Raw genomic sequence first — 19,588 nt, 5'->3', positions numbered from 1 at the left:
TAATGTCGCTTTACTGTGGTTTGCAAACGGCGTTTTGCGGAGAATGTTGGGCTGCGGGCGTGGTATTGAAAGCTCGGCATTATAAAGGTGGGAATTATAGTTCGGGTCTGCTACATTGGCCCAGTGTTGGCGGTATTAAGACGGCCCGAGTAAGGCCAATATGTCAATCCCCAAGCTTGACCCAACCTTTTTTTGCAAGCACGGCCCAACAATTTTTAGGTTGGAAGCTTACGTCCGCTAGGCATTTTGCGGACGTTGTTTTTCCCCTTGGGACCTCAGTCTCGGCACTGCCTCCAGAGGTGACCGCACAAGAAAACAGCAGCCGTGTGCTCGACGAGGTCACGGAAGGTCGCCGAGTCGACGGCCGGCAAATCAAAGGCATATCAAAAAGCACAGTTCGCGTATTTTCACCCGACATGTTGACATGGGCAAGGTCCCGTTTTTTTTTTTGGAGGACCAAACTTCCGATGGACTTCCAAACTCCAAGAGGATCCAAGCACTGGATGCACCGGAGCATCGTTGGGCGACTTGTTTGGACGTTGGGGGTTAGTAGCTAGTATGCTGAAAAGCAACACTAAACACACTAGTTTGTTCACCTCCTTTTGGGTCTTCATCATCTCACAATAAAGCTGTTGTTTGTTCATTCAGGGTCACAGTGAGAACTTATATGCGGCTCAGTTCCACACGAAGTCGGCCAGGGACGCATTTTAAGCTCATTCCTTCGTGGAGTGCTTTCCCCACCAGTCCACGTTTTCGTCGAAAAAGTCGCAGGAATCGAACACCACGCACATCTCGATTGCCGGTCGAGTGCGCTGACCACTACGCATCTGCTTCCTCCTCCACACACACACACATATACAGCACAAGGACGATGCGGTAGCATCCAGTGACATGAAACATGACGGGGAGTAAAAACAAATGTGGGAGAGAATGTGGAGATGGTGAATGCGTGTATCGTTTGTTGAATGGGGTCCCTTGGTAAGTCGTCGTAAAGCAGACGCCGGCGAAGCGTAGTGGTTAGCGCACTCGATCGCCAACCGAGAGGTGTGTGGTACGATTTCCACCACTCTCTCTGTCTGGCTTTTTCAACAACTGCCATATTTCAATTTCTCATGTTCTTAGGGACCTTGAGACTTGTGTTGGGTGTGTGTCTGTCTGTGTCTTTCACCCTCAAAATAGTCCACGTTTGCACACCGTTCGTAGCCACAGGCGCTTTGCAGATCTAACACCGAATTTATATTTAAAAAATTAGCTCTCAAGGAGAAACCAGTGTATCGCGGTCGTCCCCTGTTTGACGCTCTCGGAGCTTTGAACTGACCATGATGTCATCTCTGATGTCATGATGTGGCTTCCTTCGTCCTTAGCTCACGAGAGGTGCAACGGATGAATCCGGTTCCTTCTGTATTGCTGTCAAGGCAGTGGCATCTTTCATTCTTCCACATCCTACCTCCGGCTGTGCTGTCTGAGGTTTTCCCTGGGTTTTCTGAAGACTTTCCAGACGAATGTCGGCACAGTTCCCCCTGAAGTCTGCCCAGGTCAAATACTAACCCCCCTGTCCCCCAACTCCTTCCTGCTGACCTCTCTCCATCTGTTGACATCTGTACGCCGCTCGTAGCCACAGTTGCTTCGCGGTGCTAACACGAAAGTTTTGCACTTTAATGCCCCCTTAATGCCGTAAATTTTAACAATGAATAGGAGCAATTGCTTTGGTGCGCTCAAACATATCGGTGAAAAAGCATGGTGGCAAAGCACGCAACGCAGTGTAGACTATTTCTCTATTCATATAGAATAAAAACTTTATTCCCTTCCAGTAAACAACAAATGTTTTAACCTCCTGCATAACCTCCCCTCCCCCCATCAGGATCGCTTTTATCGGTACATACATATATACATAATTTATACAAATGCTGTTAACATCCTATGTTAAGGAATATTAGGAAAACTTAACAGGCGTTCTACCAGGTGTTCTGCATCGGTTAACGTAATGCCAATGTCGTCCAGGAATGGTTCCAAGAGGCTTCTCTGTCTCCTATCCTGTAGGGCCGTTTGTAGAGCCTCATTCTGCTTGCTTAGCCTAAAAAACGGGGAATGGAATAATGTCGAGAATAGTGGAAAAGTTTGACAGTACGTTTCGAGTGCAAATACATGTGTTGGATAACAGCGAGAACATGCCTCACAAGGCCTCCCCTCAAGTACAGGAGAAAGAGAGAGAGCTGCCGGGCAAAGTTTGTCCAGGGCTCAAGAGTGCCAAAAAGGGACATTCAAACTGATGAAAGGATTGTACACGTACATGTGTATTCACACGAATGACATTCCCCAGAATACACGAGCACAGGATGTGCAAAGTACCCAAGCTCCCTGCTACCATCTGTGCGCTCAACGGAACGTCCTTTCCTGCTCTTCTAACCATGGGAGCATCCTGCATCTCAGCCACAAGATATTCCGTAGAAGATGACAGGGCAGATCATGTCGTCTGCTATGTGCCCAGTAGGCCACTCCCGATAATTGGACGTTGCGCCAAGGCTCACCACAAGACGTGACGGAACTTCCGCTCCGTGAGCACTTTTTGCTTTTTCTTCCACAAGAACATTCCCTTGGGTTGTCGCTCATGCAAGTGCGCAGTAATTGTGGCTTTACTGTAATCAGTTTAATCGCTGTAACCAATGTAACTCAACTATACTGCCTATAAAATTCTATAGACTGTCTAGTTTGGTTACATCAATCACAGCAATTAAACTGATCATGTCAATACTGTTAATCAATGACTGAACTACAAGGAATGGTGACTGCTAAAGCTAATCTCTTCATTCTCTACTGCCACTTCAAACAACACAGGGTCAAGTTTGCAAAGTGCAACAAATGACAACTTACATGAGTACAAGGCAGAGAGCAATCACCTTGCATGCCTGCATCTTGAATATGACGTTTTCAGCAGTTAACCTGCATGGAGCAGTATATTAGACACAGACCATCCAAAGCCCATACCCCGTAAGCAGGATCCCATTTTTTTCTTTAGTAAAATATAGACCTGAAATCCACTCGCAGATTAATCTTTTGTAAGGCCACATTTCTCCGAAAGACTTTTACCTTTTCACAGTTCCAACCATTTTTCTGTTCATGATTTTTTTAACACTAACAGAGCATTCTGAACATTTAATGCACCGATTTTTTCAAAAGCTGTGCCATTTTGTCATTCTTGTTAAACCCAAGTGTAGAGAATTCAAAATTCTACGTGGCACCAATATAACATGGATGCAGTAAGGAACACAATACTCAAGGCACAGTACAGTAAGGTGCTGCAATCTGGGTTGGTCTAGAAGGTAGATAATGATACAAAAAAATTAAAATACTATAACCTTCAGCTTTTCAGTCAAGAGTAAATATTTCCAAAGATCCCAAACCTAGCCAAAAATATTTTCCGAAGACATGGTACCCTACCTGAAATACAGCACTCTTACCTAAATGATGAGACAAGGTCTCTGAGGTCAGACGATACTTGTGCCAGCTCTACGTCAATGAGGTCCAGGATATCCGGGAGCCTAACGTGAAATCGGCGTCATGAAATCATTGTCAATCATCAAAACTGATGCATAGGTACAAGAATTTCTGACATCTCCATTTGGCCACTTACACTTTTTGTATTCTGTCAAGCAGAATCCTGCACCTGAGCAAATTCTGAGCATGGCTGTCTACCACAGGCAATATAGGATCCTTTACGTCACGTGGAATCTCAGGAACCTGGAAGGTAAATAGAATGCGCTTTTGTTTCGTACATCCTAAAGGCAGAAATAGTAGTTGAAATTTTGAGGTTCCACTTAGATCTACCGTATTTACTTGCATATTTTGTGCCATCGCATAATTTGCGCACCCCCAGTTTAGCACTAAAAATGGCACAAAAACAAGAAAGTTGCGTAATTTGCACACACACGTTTTTGCGTGTGCGGGTATCTGGCAAACGCGTCTCAGCGATCGTAGCGACTGTTTTTGGTAGCGCCTTCTGCGCTACGAAGGTACTGCGGTGCTTTTGTTTGATTTGCACACACTTTCAGGTGATGGTCCACTGATGCGATGGATGATACTGTTACTCAAACTCCAAAACACGGAAAGAAACGCTGGACAAACAGGCTATGACAAACCTTACAGCACAACATGACAAAGTTGGCGAGCAGCGTGCTCTCGGTTGTCAAGTGCGACTAGCGGCGTTTTTCCAGCAGTGTCTCGACGTATTTCACCGGTATACAAGCGGCAGTGGGCCGGCATTTTGCGTCCTGACCGTCGCCGTTTGCACGGTATTCGGGTACTTTTTTCGCACTTGCGCAACGTCGATGCAACGCAGCGATAACATCAAAATTGGCTCTACCGAGAGCCTACATAACTGCCATACTAAAAAGAATTCTGGAATTTTGCGTTTAAAAATTTGCAATTTGCGCACCCCCAACTTTTCCAGCCTTTTTTGGGAGGAAAAGTGCCCAAATTATGCCAGTAAATACGGTATGTAGCGTCTTCAATCTTGCACCACACCAAGATTCCATGGCCACTTTCACATTTGCTTTCACAATTTATGTTCTGCAGACCTCTAAGCATTTGAAGATCAAACTCACTTTACTTTTTAGCTTTTTCTTCTCAACCTTCTTCGCTGTCTTCTTTGTCGTGTTCTTTTTCTCACCTCCACTCTCTTCTGCACCCGTTTCGTCATCAGCTGTGTCCAACTGCCCCGCATAGAAGCCGTACACTCTCAGCTGTGCTTGGTCAGCATCGCGCTTCAATTCTGTCATCGAAGGAACAGTGGCTGTTGGCACTGCTTGCACCTTGCTATCGTCGTCGTCATCGTCAGAATCTAGCACCTTACTGAAGTACTGCTCTTCTTCGGCTTCTTCTCTGTCGAGCTTTCTGCAAATCCTAGCATACAGGGTTCGGAAATGGTCAGCTCTTCTCTCGGCCTCACAAGACATCCCTAAACTAGGGTTCGAAGCCTTCATCCGGTCAACAGCCTTTTTGCCCAACAGAAGGGTCAGCGTCTCTATTGTTATCCAATTGTGGAGTGTCTTCTCTGCGTTTTCTAGTGGAGAAAGTTCAGGTTGGGCTTGTGAGGACTGTGGCATGATCTTCTGGTGTTCACTTTCCAGTGCTTTCATCCAGGAATTGAAGCTTCCCGAATTGGACGTTTCACATAAACCCGTAGGTGACTTGGAATGATGAACTGAGGATGTGGAAAGTTCTGGCTTCTGTTCAGGAAGCACTCTTGGTGATGTTGACGGCTCAGCTTTAGGGGTCTCACTTTTTGAAGGCTTATCTGCGTAGAATTAGACTCTGTACAAATCAGAGTGACATCCTACATCTTCTCAACAGAGCATGAAAGCCATAACAGAAGATATATCAAAACAAAAGGGTTACCTTCTTGACGTGGTTGCGTATGTCCTGCTGCTAGTTTCCTAAAAATTCAAATCACATCAGAAAAATTTTAGTTCTTCACAGCCCATTTCGTACAGAACACAAAACAAAGTGAAACTATCTGTTCATATCACGCCAAAATATCAAATAAAGAACAAAGCAATAATTTTGGAGTGTGCGTGATAAAGTAAGGCAACTTATTTCACTTAAAACATAAAATTTACTTTTTCTTATTTTTACTCTACCTTGCTGAGCTTGATGTGTCGGCTGCCTCGGAAACACTGAGACATTCCACGCGTGCTGCAAGCTTCTGAATGGCTCCTTCGGTCATGTACGGAGAAACTTTGGCGGCGTCAGGTTTCAGGTATTCCTTGGATTTCTCTGACTTGTTCAGAATCTCCACCTCTTCTTTACTTAGTCGACGCCATCCAAAGTCTACCTCTTCGCCGTGACTTCCTCTTGGACCACGAAAGAGACAATCAACTAATCAGTGAACGATACAGTTAGTACAGGTAGACATTTAATTTTTTGCTATGTCATATTTTGAATGTCATATTTTGAATGTCATATTTTGAATGACCAAAAGTTGCTTGTCATGATTGTCATTCGCAAAAGGTGCAGTGTGAAACTGAGGGAAAACAGACTGTACAGGATGAAACAGAGGTGCACGCTAATACTGTACTCTTCGTTCACTAATATGGTAACAAACGCGAAGAAACACGGACGGACAGAGGATGTGTATCACGCTGTCAGTCCATGTTTCCTACCATGTTCATGTGACATGTTCTCTAACATGTCATTAACATGTTCCTCAACCAACACGCTTAACATTTTCTCGCACTTCATTCCTTTTCAATTTCTTTAAAGGTAGGGTTAATTATAAAAATTATTTCTAGAATGCTCTCCCAATGACAGGTCCTCTTTCATTGTCACGCAATTCCCTAATATAAATAGTGTGTACCCCACATACCCCATTTGATTTTCCAAGCACACCGTGTCTTCCGGTATTTAGTCTTACGTCGTATGGTCATATGTAGTGACATGTATATAGTCACTTAACGACTACAATCATGTGTTTTTCTGATTCTTGTGACTACTATAGACAGTCTCCACTGCATAAATATTGGCATAAATTTCATCTTTTCAACGATGACCAAGGCCCCCGGTTTTCCACGATTCATCGCGGAATCCTTCGTTTGGCACGGAATTTCACGGAATCCCAAATTTTTAGGGGTGTGCGGATATTAGTGTTGTCGAATTCGAATCAAATATCAATCACTCGAACCATTTCGTTCGCGAATCGAATAGCCAATATTCGATTTTCCGAATATCCGACTATTTGCCGAATACGAACGACACCTCCCGAAAGTGGGCTCCATCTGAAGCTTCCCTGCATGAGGTGAAGCCTGCTTTACGAAACTGCCCACCAGCACAGACAGATCGTTAGCCCAAGTTTATTGTGCATACTTCGTCTGAGGAAGGGGCGGCGTCCCTCCCATGTGCAGTTTAGCGGTGGCAGTGGGGGACTTTGATTTGATGTCTGGAAGTATGCCTTTAAAGACTCTTAAATAATGCCTACAGCCATGAAACAAAAAGGGTGTCCTGTAACTTCCACAGCGCATGTATTGTAAGCTCCTTCCCATAATTTTCCTGCAAAGTTCCTATAAACTCTGTAGATGCTGAAAGATCTTTCAGCAGGTATAAAATGATTGCAGGTGACACACTGTCTTTTTTTCAGAGAACACAAGATATCATGTATGTAATGCTGAGCCGCAACAGTGCTTTCAATCTGTAATTTTATAAAATATTTTTGTTCCTACATTATTCGAGAAAATAAAGTGTTTCCCATTTCGCGGAAAATCGCAGAATTTACGAGTCGGTGCTGCAGAATTTGGATTTGCCTCAGCAGAAAACCAGGGGTATTAACAATGACAACAAAACAGCAATACCTAATGCTTCACAGAAGCACGTTGCACTGGTGGTCATGCAATGCCAACAGTTCTATGCAGTGTTATAACCCTTTAGAATTAGATTACAGTAGCAGACTGATTTTTCGGACACCAATTATTCAGACTCGTTCGATACTTCGGACTCACGTGGGGAACGGTGACCTTTGCCATAGGATTAATACTTGCGACTGTTTTTCCAGACAGACTAAAGTCCGAATGCTCAATTTTCGATACCAAAACACTTGTAGAGAAGCACCAACATCACTATTTTCGACACTGCGGCGGTGGCAACTTTTAAACCACCATTTTGGATTGTGCACTTGGATTGGATTGGATTGGATTGGAATCCTAGGCGAGACTGCTCTAAAACTTCTGAACCGTACCTCGAGGTGACGCCACAGCGGCTCCGCGGCTCTGGATGTCAGGATGCACTCCGCAGTTTCTGTTTGTGCACTCTGTACGCTGTCGTTCTTCGTCAGCTTTCGAGGCTATGGTAACGTCTGTTCAGTAAATTGTGCAGCCGGAAAGTGAGTCAGGCTCTGCAACGGATCTCCCTCACCGTCCACAACCATCGACCACAGTCATGCTTGCACGCGTTGTCGCTATTGTCGAATATCTGCGACGAACCTATGACGCCTGTGCAAATGCAAGCGAATAGCATGACGCAGGTTCCTGATGTGGCAGGGCACAATTATAGGCTTCTTTGGTGCAGCTGTGGTAAAATAATGTTGAATTTAGTGACCGTCTGGTTTTTCGGACTGCCGCATTATTCGGACTGTTTTCCGGTCACCGTCAAGTTCGGAAAATCGGTCCACTACCGTAATCACAATATCACTTAATCGCTCCAGCAGCTGTGCCATGGTATGATTATGTTCTTATGTGCAGACAATGTGCAGCAACATATGCATACATGCATGCATATGCAACATAACCGTATACTCTGGTTGTATAATGCTACAAGATCGTAATTCTTCGTGCACCATGTCTATGTAGTGTAAGGGGGCCTGTATAGCCTAGCCGTAAAGTTAATGCATCATACTACCTGTGTTTCTCTTTCTCCAAGAGCTCATATTTCGCTGGTGCCTCCGTCTCATCTCTAAGCCAAAGAGGGCCTTCGTAGAGCTGCTTCTTGAGAAACACAGAAGCGTGGTAGCAACTATCACTGCAGTAACGCTGAAGACAGAAACAATTATCAAGTTTGTTACTGCTATATTTGACAAAACACTCCCGTGCCAGGCTTTTATGAATGGAATAGTTATAAAGTAATCTGAAACATGTCTCACAAGCACACCTCGGTGAAACCCGCTCATGAGCACGCTCACTCGTGCTCACTGTGGCCAACGGCCTGAGCATGTGTGAGCATGTGAGAATGAGTGAATGACTCAGGACTGGGCTTCATTCGCGAGCGAGCACAGCTTATGTTAACGGTTCAGAGACAACAGAGAGAAAGTAGACTTTGCCAACATTGAGCACCAGTCATGTGTGCTCATGCTTCACCCTCACAACATGTTACCCTCACCTGATCCCAACCACATCAGCTCATCTGTCCCTACATCACCTTTACGCTTTGGCAACATAGGGATAATCAAGATAAGATGGAAAGCAGGGAAACTGAGTGAGGAGGAGAGTTTGTAGGGGTGAGCATGAGCATCAGGAGAGCTGAGAAAAGAGTGAGTGAGAATGAGTGAGTGGGTGCCACAAGTGCGGACTACTGCACGCAAGACACAAGAAGTTCTGAAGGTGTCAGGTATTGACAACAGGTCTTACCTATGCATGATATGTTCTGCTTACCTTTCTCGACGTAATGTCGAAGACCCTGTTAGTTTTGGCACAGATGTGGTACTTCTGAGGGGGCACCTGTGTAGAAAGAAATTTATATCAGTGCTTTATTTCGTAGTAGGGCAGTTACTTTGGTTCACGTATTCTGACGTCGTGAAAACTTACACGCGCACGGTTCAACTGTAATACCTGGCAAAGACATGAATAGTAAATCAGTACTACTTGTGGCATCAATTATCAACTTGTATACTTTAAAGCTCTTGTCTCATTTACGTCAGAGGGTAGTGAACATACAACGTTGCACATTGCTCATAACATTTTATTCTCAGTATCCAAGGTGCTAACTGCTTGACTCTAAAATATTACACAGCGGCCATACTGTGAAATTTCCCTGTTAACTTAATTGGACTGTTAACGGTAAAGAAACATCCAAATCTCTGTGACACCACAGTGGCCACATGCAGACCTCTGGAAAGCAAAAGTATTTATATTGCTATCAGTACTCTGCATAAATTACGCCACGGTATGTCAATCCTACGTATCATTGTAATTAGACCCGATGTACTGCAAGTTACGGACTATTTTTTATTACAGAGTGCAAAAGCAGTGTCTATTTTGTTTTTAAACGTTTTGGATATTATCAGCGTAGTCCGTGAAAATAAATCATTGCCTTCACCCTGTTGTTGCTGCAACCTATATCATATTCATATGCTAAATAACTTCTTTTCGGGGGAAAAAAAGTGATGCGTACGGTATACTATACCAGCGTTGCGATACATGGAATAAACTTTGCAGATTTCTATGATCGAAGAGGCATTATACCGTACCCGTGAGATCTTGTTTTTGCAAATGGGGTATCCACATTGCAGAACGATGGCCCTTTCCTCAACGGCATCCTCGTAATCCTGCTGAGACAAGCTGCGACACTGTTGGTGTGGGGGTGTTGAAGGTGAGTAAAATGATCTTACAGAATTCTCGCAAAGACGTCTGTACTCACTGCATCCAAGAACCATTCGTGCGACACATCATCTTGCAGCATTTGCTCCACAATTTTAGCAGCCGCCTTTCTGCATGCTTCTCGTCTTTGAATCGTTCTCCTGGCTGCCTCTCGTCTGTGAAAATTCGATGTAGCCAATACAAAACGCTCTGAGAAGTAATGACGTTGCCTAGACCTCAAACGTCTGAGAACTAACCTTTCAGAGCTGCTGCACTTGTCCGCTTTCGCAACTGCACTGGGCGACATTTTTACCAAGGATCCTGATCTACATTTGAAGCCCTTGACTCGCGCTACAGTTACAGATGAACTTCGTGGATTTTCTTCAGATTCTTCACGCAATATTAACAAAACATCACCTTAAACGCATTTTCACGAGTACTACTACCGCCATTGCCTGCTTAACCAGCCAGCCAAAGCCGGCCACAGCCAAAGCCCGCCAGAGCCAGCATCCTTCAACCATTGTTGCCGTTCCACGAGGTAGAAAGTACTATATGTAGATCTGACTAGTTCTTGACCTGTGATAAAATGGCACCACGGTGCTGTGTGGCCGAGCTCCAAATGATGCTCAATCTCGAAAACCTGAACATAAGTGAACTTGAGTGACGCGAGCATACATACTTGAGCAGCAACGCAATGGGATTCCTTGATAGATCTCAGCAATTGATCTGGCCTTTGCATATAACGCGTGACTTAGCGCTGCTTTTTCCTGGTGCACATAAACCGAAGTGATACTGTGTAATTTTTATCCGCCTAAACACATGGTACGAAAAAAAATCCGCAACACTGTTCATTTACTTGCAACACCGGCGAATTTTATGTTCCTCTCGGCATGATATAATGATAGCGGCTATCTTTCTTTTCTCCATATCTAATTCGTCTTGCCAGTGAGCGAACTAGCAACATGATATCCCTCGTGGGATATCGAAAGTTGATTCCACGCGGGTACAAACCAGATATTACAGCTGCATGCTAGAAGAATAAAGATAAGCGTCCCTTCATGGCACGAGTGCACAATGCTTGAGTGAGTCATGGGTTGACTTAGCTTTGTCAACAGCAAACGTTGAATGCGCCACAAAGGTGCAATCCGATATCATTGTGCCGTTACGTTATTGGTTAGAAAGGCCATGGAAAGGCAATCTGAAGTATAACGTAACATGACTGCGGCGAAAGGTTCACAGTTCGCCCGGAAGTGCGCGCAATGTCTGCCGCATGCCCCTTCTGGCCGCAGGGACATGTCCTGCACTGGGGTGAGTCGATATGATTTATTCCTATATCTGCATTTGTTTTTTCACCTTTTCCCGAATTTACCTCAAAGGGAGAGGGAGAGAAAAGACGCGGAAATGCTTGTTTCCGTAAAAGCAGTTTGCAGACGATCGTCCGTCACGCGTTCATAGCAGACGACAGGTGCGCTCCCCTTGAACGACGCTTGCAAAATGTGTAGTAATTCGTTGAACGATGTCGCGAATGTTCCACTGCTGTCCGCTGCTCCACCGAAAGAAAATACTGTCATAGGAAAGATAGAGGGCCTGATTTTACAAATCGTGCAACAGATAATGGACGAAGAACCGCCAATCTTTGTTTACGACCGCCGCTCCTCGTGGGATAGCGTAGTTTACTCCCACGGAAAAGGACTTTCCCGCAAACCTTCGCATTCAAAGACGGTGACTGCGTTTGGAAGCGTTTCATCTCTGAGGAAGTTTTCCTTAATGCTGCATATATTGTCTAAAATACATTACCTGTTATCCACCGGCACAAAAAGTACCAAGCGGCAGATCTACTACGAAGACGTTGTGCTGTTCGGCTCGCAAGGGATAGTGGACAGAATAGTCGAAGACATCGCGTGCATGCTTGAAGTACAGAGACACGCTTTGAATTTGCTTGCCACATCCAAAGGTTGTATTGCAGGTAACGTTGCTTTCACGGATAGCGACGGCAACTTTATTGACTGCGAGTCGAAGGACGTATTAATACCTTCGGATGTCCGAGGCATCCGTGAAGTACGCTCGCCCGCCAAGTTCATCTTGGTAATCGAGAAAGACGCGACGTTCCAGAAGCTTCTCGACTCCCAGATCGTTCGGTTGCTCGGACCTTGTGTACTGATAACTGGGAAAGGGTTTCCGGACGTAAACACACGTGAAATGTTACGCAGGCTGCATGACGACCTAGATGTGCCTGTCTACGCTCTCGTGGATGCTGACCCGTACGGGATCGAAATCCTATGCGTCTACGCATTCGGATCGCTGGCTCTCGCAGATGAGACTCTGGCAGTGCCGCGGATAAGGTGGTTGGGAATTCACCCGTCGGACATTGAAACATTCCAGCTCGAAGGTAGCGCAGTCGCGAGTCTGGGAACGGGCGATAAGCTGAAATTGAAAGAGCTGATGCGAAGACCGTACATTCTGAGAACTCCTGCTTGGAAGAGACAGCTCGAGATATTGCACCGGCTTCAAGTCAAATCTGAAATTCAAGGTCTCTGCTCGGTGAACGAGGTTTTCCTGTCTGATGTGTATATTCCGTCCAAGATTAAACACAACGGGTGGCTATGAAATGAAAAGGAAGACTACGTATACGAGAAAGATCGGTGCAGCCACTGTGATCGTGTGTGGTGTATACGTCTTATTTCTGTAGGGCTTGTTGACTGTAATGTTGGAACTTTACGGAAAAATAATTTTGAGTTAAAAATAAATTGAGTCAACATGTTTTCTTTGCCTACTTTTCGCATGCATATTCGCGAAGATTTCTCAATGTTCTTTAAATTTTTGAGGCTTCTTATTTGCGTTTTTTTGTTTTTTCGCGTTTCAGCATGTAAGGGGGTCACGTTTGCAATACACTCGTCTAAAACAGCGTCGTAAATGAGATGCACCCATATGAAAGGGTGTTTTCTATAGAAATGGTGTAGAGACCGCAATTTGAAATTGTGTAGAATATGTGCTTCGAAATTGTGCTTTTTGTACAATACACACCATTTGGAATGGTGCTTTGCAGGACACATTTCTGTTTGGTGAGAAACTTACAGCACAGACGTGTAGGACAAGACATTTACCCCAGAAATGTGTAAAAAAAATTACTTCGTTTGGAGAAGGCGCAGAAGATACTACCATCGTTACTTTACGCTAAATTCACTTTCTACCACCATGTAAAAAACAAAAAAAAACGAACATAGTAAAAAGTCGGATCGCAACACTTGCCCACCCAAATCTGCACTGCCAGCCAGTACATTGAACTACTTCGAGTCCTGGTCAATATTTGAGAGTCACTCCAGGACGATCCCTCTCGCAAACTATCACAAACCAAACTTGCGACTTCCATACAGCTACGTATAGAACCCAGACGGTTCTGGCCACGATTGTTTTCCTTATCTTGCACAATCGCTATCGATGCCGCTATCGCTCCCGTGTGACACCTCCGACTGGAACGTCCTCTGCTCCCGCCTCGAGATTAGAAGTGGAGTGGCTTGTATACCATGCCTTCTTGGCCGCGAGCATGGATTGGCGCCAGGTTTCCCCCGGTGTCGCGTGACAGAATTTTGTGTGACCCACGGACCCTATGGTGAAACGTCCTTCCGAGTATACGGCGCATCACACGAGTGAGTAAGGTCTGCGTATCCTATTGAGATGATTAATTGATTATCGACATAGTAGTGTCAGCTCTAGGCCACGGCGTAATTGGCTCCTGGAAGTGGGTATTTATTAGGGATTGGCCAATCGAATATTAGAATCCTATAGGCAGGGATTCGAGATTCGGGGATCCGAATCCCAGTGCACAAAACGGCGAATCGAATATTTCGAATCCATGAACCACGTTTGTTTGTTTAAAATTGGCGCCTCCGCGGAGTCCGCCGAGAGCCTGATTGGCCGGCCGGCGGACACCGGGCCCATTAATTTAAAACTTTCAGATGTGTGTTCTTGTTTGTTTGTTTGTTTACATTGCTCTGGACTGAAAGAGTTCACGCAGGAACTCGTACATTGCAAGTTTAAAAGTAACGTGTTATGTTACACACTGCTGTGTCATTCCAACAGCCCCTAAAGTAAAAACACTGCACGAGTCCCTGGACACGTAGCAGACCTGCACTTCCATCCAGCCATTGTTTTTTTTTTTTTTTTGTCGCATGAAACGCAAACTGTGTCATACGCCTAAACGGTTCGCAATGGTATCCGAGCATTATTTTGCTGACACACATGACAGGGCAGACACACTTGAACCAATACTAACCCCCCTGGTCTCACACTCCTCCCTGCTGTCGATCCTCTGTCCACGTCTGTAGGCCTTTTGTATAGCCGCAGTTGCTTCGTGGTGCCAATATCGAGCCAAGGAAATCACATTACCAGCAGTAAGAACCTGAACCGGAAACTTTTTTTTTCTTTTAATGTCTTGCGTACTATTGACCAAAGCACGTAACTGGAAGTGTTGTATTCGTATACCATGACAAAACTCGCGTGCGAACTAGTCATTGTATGGGGATACAGCTTTGTACTCACTGTCCTTTTCTGCAGTGGATGATCCTCTAATGACGACTTCGTGGGATCTTTCGGGAAGCTGGAATTCCTTTTGGAGACGACTGTCAAGAAACCGTCGTGTCGAAGAGCGACATGACAGGCCAAAGCAGCTTCCAGCACCATACACATAGTAGGTGGATACTTCTGCACAGCGTAGCGAAAGGAAGGTCATCTTCCATGCTCAGGCTTGTTTCATCGTTGATTTCGTCCACCAGTTAGGCTGCGTTTCTGCTATTTTATCATGAAGGTCAACTTGTTCGGCATTAGCATAAGTGAATGACAACCAGGCGGTAAATTCAGTTTTGGAAACTATTATGGCGCATATTTTGTCACGTGGCTATATGGTGTAATTGTGGGTTGGTGGGAGAGGTTAGCTGGAGAGAACTGCTTGCTATCCCAAAATAGTATGATGCTGCACGCAGCGATACGGTCGGTGTGCGGTCACGTCGGTGCCGTTGCACTCGTGGATATTATCGGCTTAGTGCTCTTATCTCTTTCAGCGCAAGTAACCAGATATTCTTCGTGTATGACTTGCAAAAGTGCACCAGCGAAGAAAGTGACCCGGATGATGGCATCGTTTATTTTTATCCCCCGCAGGTGCGTGGATGATATCCCCATATTGCGATTTTCATGTATAGCTGTCCCATATAACGTACCTCCCCGACAATTTCTGAGATAAGTAATTTGTAATAATTTTTCTGCCGGAATTCCAGACAGACACAGTCGACAGGTACCACCTTTGTCTGCAACTCGTTGGCATGGCTCACTTCTTCGACGAAACCTTCAGCGTTCCTGAAGTTGTAACGACGATAAGTGGGAAGTATGCGTTGCGCAGGCTTGAGTCTTATGTACTGGTAAGCTATTGTTTCCTCGAGAAGAACCTTAAGGCTGGTTCGTATTGCTGCGTATAAGCTTGGTGTGCAGCGGTTTACGTTTACGCGCGTTTCCTCAAAAAACGTGCTAATGCTTTCGCGCGCGTTGCCGCATTCACATTTTTGCGTTCGTTGTGTTTCTCCAAAGAACTCTCTGTTTGCTTCTCTGCTCGACGCAGCGCGCATTTCTTGGATTCCATTGGGCAGATGACTTGCGCTCGCGTCCATCTGCTTGCATTGCGTCGGTGAAGTGACCTTTGCGGAAAATGTCTCTCCGTTCCCATAGCAACGATGAGCCGTACGCGCGCGCAGCACGGGAGCGCAACGCTGCAATATAGTGAGTGCACCATACGCTGTGGCCTTTACGTACGCAAAGGAGAGCGTGGTGGTTCTGCGTACCACGCAAAGCTCTTTGTTTTGCGCGTGCGTAGAACCAACCAGTTGGTTTCGGTTTACATATTTTTTGTCGCGGCTGGTCGCGTCGAAGCGCAAAATTACGTAATTCATTGGTGGATAAGGGAGTGGAAGAGCGTCCTTCTGCGCTTCACCGCGACAAAAATATGTAAACGGAAACCAATTGCTTATTGCAACAAATGACCCACTTCGGCGGCAGATTTTTCCCCAAGAGGTGTCTACTGAAGGTTCCAAAAGGGGTAGTACACATTTTAATGGCGACGGCGCCCTGCTTTAGAAGTCGTTTTTTTTTTCTTTTTCACGAAACTCGTTTGAATTTTTATTTAAATAATGAGCGCCTCCCACTGATTCACACAGTGCGCAGCTTGTAGGTGGTATTGGACAGATACTTGCAAAAAAGAAAGTTCTTCGATTCGTGTACCCGTTCGCGAATTATTTAGTCAGCGGATTTACCTATAACACACTCCCTTATCCCTTACGAGACTCACTTACTTCCACTGTGAGCTTCTTAGGTCGAATATTTTGTCTCGTGCAAACTTTGCATTGTATTTCGGTAAATAATGTACAAATTTTCACCATACTGGCGTTGCACGAAAGCTGTTTGAAGTCCACATTGAATGGACACATTACTTCTTTCTTTCTTTGTAATTCCCATTTCTAGAGCTTTACGAAATTACAATTAAAATAACTAAAATGTGACGCTAAATTGCGAGGCGTATCACTAAAACATTACAACAGGAAGCTAAACTTTGTTCATTGAGGAGGATTTTTCATACTTTACTACCTCTTTAATACCAATGAAGGCGGGAAGTACTGGAAGTTTCTGAGTATAGCCTTTCATACCGGGTAGTACGGTGCGTTCAGCCAATCTGTAGCCCTAAGGTGAGATGATTCATCCATCCTAACAGGTTGTCGGTGGAGCAAGGGACCTGCATACCTACATACTGCAACAACAGATAGACTGCCTTCTTAACATGTTCAAGTTCTATCACAGGGACATCATCACACTGAAGGAAGTAAGAAGGCAAATTTGATTATCGCTGCCTCTTGCTCTCTGTACAAGCATTTACGCTGTACTTTCTTCCACCTAGGCATGCCTCACAGATCAACATTTCCTGCGGGCACAAAAAGAATTCTGGCAGTGCAGCTTACCACTAAGTCGTTGTTTTGAGGACAAGCTTTCGAGGATGTTCCGTGCTGTGACTGTTCTAAAACTGCCAGAGGTAAATTATTTTGTCCCAATGTTGCAGCTTGTATAACGCTATTTATAAGTACAACTGCATTTTGTACCGTTACACAGTGTGCTTCCTCAATATATGCCAAAGGATATAAACTTCTTGAAAAGTTCCAAGAGTATGATACTGTTTTGGCTGGAAGCATTTTCTACAAAAACAAGTGAGCATCGGTCTAAGTATATATACATCCATTTTACCTTGTGCGCATTGTGGTGTGCTTCGTACATTTACGTCAAATTATTTTTTTACGTTTATGCAAGGGTTCTGTCAAGTCAACTGACTCCGGAGGTAACGCAACTGGTCCAACTAGCAGCGGTCACAAGCAGCAGGGTAGGCACGACAAATTCAGCGAAAGAAAAAAAAAAAGTCATTTGAGGAATCATGCTCATAACTTGCCATATTTTTACGCTATAGTGTCATCAATGCAGCCTCATACCAAGTTTTACAGATCTGTTGATGACCAGGACACACCGTGCTAGTAATCGATTTGAGAGCTCCGTGATGATGCATTTTGTTGCGCAGGAAGTTACTCCACTCAAACAATTCCTTCTGTCACCAATTAACATGATATGTGTCGGACTTCCACATACAGAAATGTATTTAAAAAATCCACAGTGCTGATAGGACCTCCCATTAGGTTCCGCAATTACTAGTAGAGCATGTACTTATTGTTACATGTTTTCTCTGCAGATATTACTAATGAGTGATTCATAATTATTTCAGTTTGCCATGCAAGATGCCGAACTGTACAACAACCTTCCGCCCGGAACACAGCTGGTGTACGTGTATTTACCTCGACACGCCCTTGCCAAGTTGGCAGAACTCAATCCACAATCTCAATCAAGAGACTCTGGGCTGCATAAGTACAAAGATGAAAGAAAGTCCAGCAGCGAATCCGTAGCTGGCTATCTACTTAAGCCAAGTACAAGCATGGAAACTCCTACTGATTCTGGCCACAGAACAGAAGGAAAAAGTGGGTGCGAAAGTGCATGTGCTTCACCATTGCAGCCGTTGCCTCAAAGTAGCGAGTTTAATGAAGAGAGCACATCTCAGGAGACCACAGTCGTGGGAGCGCAAGGCACTGTTGACAGCGACTTCATCTCGGACTTTGATTCGGAGAAAGATTTGAAAGTGAGGACTGAAAGGCCCGTTCTCTCACCACACATCTCTGAACTCAGGCGCTTGGCCAACGAGTGTCTTCGGATAACGGAAGAAAGGATGCGGCAGCAACAGTTAAGGAGAAGGATGCGTCATAGAAGAAGAAAAGTGCCGAGGAAAGCGATCTCGTTGCAGGTACCATCGCACGTACAAGATGCAGACACTAACCTTAACTTACGCCACAAAGTGCAGTCCTCAACAAATAACAGAGCTGAGAACTGTTTCGATACTAATCCATTCGCACTCATTCTAGAGCAGCAAGAGGGCTTTCCTTCTTTGTATCATCAAGACTTCTCTGTGTGTTACGGTGGTCTCTGTGACAACGCTAACGGCTCAGAAACTGGTAACAGCGGCACCCCGTGGAAGAGTAACGTCTCCAAGCTAGGGTGCGTTCTTTCAAAACTAAGGGACTTTGGTTCGGCCGTGATGAATGTGCGGCCGCGTGTTGTGACTAACCCAACAACACTAACCGCGTCGTCGAGAAAACACTCCGGGTTCGTTGACGTTGCAGACGGCGAGTTAGACATTAAAACGGCACACGAGGCTATAACGAATAGTTCCGACGAACTCCCACCTATAGTTCCTTTCCAGCTCCTTGCGATGACGGATGAACCGGCTGCATCATCTTCAGCGCAAGACTTCATGCCCATGCACGAAACGAGCATCAGTACATTACACAGGCCCTCGAGCCGGACACTCCTGTCTGGGGAAGCTGGGAATTCAAAGAGGTTACGGACAGGTCTTAATCGCGCTTCAACATTGCGGCACTCTGCTGGCAGTGAACTCGGTCATGATGTCTGTAGACTCCTTCTGTATGTGCAGAAACACTGCCAAATGGTCTGCGTGGCTCTGCTAGAGAATGATGACAAAGTCGATCAAGCTCTCATAACCACCTTGGTGAGTTCTCTCCGTGTCAGCAATATTAGTCCAGTGATGACGATTGATGTTTTTCAGCACGCGTACTGACCCGCTGGTGTTGTCTCTGCATCCTTTGTTTATTTCTTGCAAGCCATTACACTGAAATAAGCATGGCCAACAGGATTTGTTATCCTACTGCTTGCAAGCACTATTTAAGTGGTTTATAGGGCCAGAAAATATTATGAAATGCTTGTCTATCTCCGAAGCTGTTCCAGTTGACCACGGTTATGGAACATCAAAATGCGTGAGCTCTTGCTGTTCACCTTTATCCCAATATGTAACAACACTCCCAGAGTTAAAGTGTGTGGTCAGTGACGGCCTTTGTATTGTTTTGTGCTGTTAGCATAGACTACCGTCTTGTGAGTATGTTGAAATGCAT

General features: G+C 45.0%; 3 protein-coding genes across 9 annotated transcripts in view; 2 read left to right on the top strand and 1 right to left on the bottom strand.

The window, feature by feature from the left end:
* LOC135370781 (BLOC-3 complex member HPS4-like) overlaps nucleotides 1–19,588 on the top strand; it is an 82,158-nt gene that overhangs the window by 61,366 nt on the left and 1,204 nt on the right. The window contains exons 2-10 of one of the 6 annotated variants that reach the window (XM_064604622.1): nucleotides 14,610–14,742; nucleotides 15,113–15,209; nucleotides 15,326–15,466; nucleotides 16,807–16,914; nucleotides 16,990–17,121; nucleotides 17,199–17,293; nucleotides 17,394–17,463; nucleotides 17,857–18,426; nucleotides 18,883–19,188. In XM_064604622.1, the coding sequence (XP_064460692.1) occupies nucleotides 14,610–14,742; nucleotides 15,113–15,209; nucleotides 15,326–15,466; nucleotides 16,807–16,914; nucleotides 16,990–17,121; nucleotides 17,199–17,293; nucleotides 17,394–17,463; nucleotides 17,857–18,426; nucleotides 18,883–19,188 (1,652 nt within the window). Of the gene's footprint in view, nucleotides 1–11,163; nucleotides 11,364–13,535; nucleotides 13,703–14,609; nucleotides 14,743–15,112; nucleotides 15,210–15,325; nucleotides 15,467–16,806; nucleotides 16,915–16,989; nucleotides 17,122–17,198; nucleotides 17,294–17,393; nucleotides 17,464–17,856; nucleotides 19,189–19,588 lie in introns of those variants that run through there. The other 5 variants (XM_064604621.1, XM_064604623.1, XM_064604619.1 and 2 more) reach the window with 5 other exon arrangements.
* On the bottom strand, nucleotides 1,764–10,554 carry LOC135370779 (putative RNA polymerase II subunit B1 CTD phosphatase RPAP2). 2 transcript variants are annotated; one of them, XM_064604614.1, is made up of 13 exons: nucleotides 10,313–10,554; nucleotides 10,117–10,231; nucleotides 9,947–10,045; nucleotides 9,285–9,308; nucleotides 9,132–9,197; nucleotides 8,383–8,513; nucleotides 5,637–5,849; nucleotides 5,395–5,432; nucleotides 4,602–5,293; nucleotides 3,632–3,738; nucleotides 3,459–3,539; nucleotides 2,872–2,940; nucleotides 1,764–2,074 (listed from the first exon to the last, which is right to left on the bottom strand). In XM_064604614.1, exons 1-13 carry the CDS (start codon nucleotides 10,360–10,362, stop codon nucleotides 1,924–1,926), a joined length of 1,836 nt encoding a protein of 611 aa, XP_064460684.1. In that variant the 5' UTR covers nucleotides 10,363–10,554; the 3' UTR covers nucleotides 1,764–1,923. The 2 variants fall into 2 exon arrangements, with proteins under 2 accessions (XP_064460684.1, XP_064460685.1); XM_064604615.1 differs by lacking the exon at nucleotides 9,285–9,308 and having other exon boundaries at nucleotides 10,313–10,553.
* Nucleotides 11,380–12,772, top strand: LOC135370784 (meiotic recombination protein SPO11-like). Its single transcript, XM_064604625.1, has one exon. It carries the CDS (start codon nucleotides 11,550–11,552, stop codon nucleotides 12,660–12,662), a length of 1,113 nt encoding a protein of 370 aa, XP_064460695.1. The 5' UTR covers nucleotides 11,380–11,549; the 3' UTR covers nucleotides 12,663–12,772.

This window comes from Ornithodoros turicata, chromosome 10 (assembly GCF_037126465.1).
Source record: "Ornithodoros turicata isolate Travis chromosome 10, ASM3712646v1, whole genome shotgun sequence".
NCBI classification, from domain to species: domain Eukaryota; kingdom Metazoa; phylum Arthropoda; class Arachnida; order Ixodida; family Argasidae; genus Ornithodoros; species Ornithodoros turicata.
Note: the sequence above shows the minus strand (reverse complement) of the source record. Positions and strands in the feature narration are given on the sequence as shown.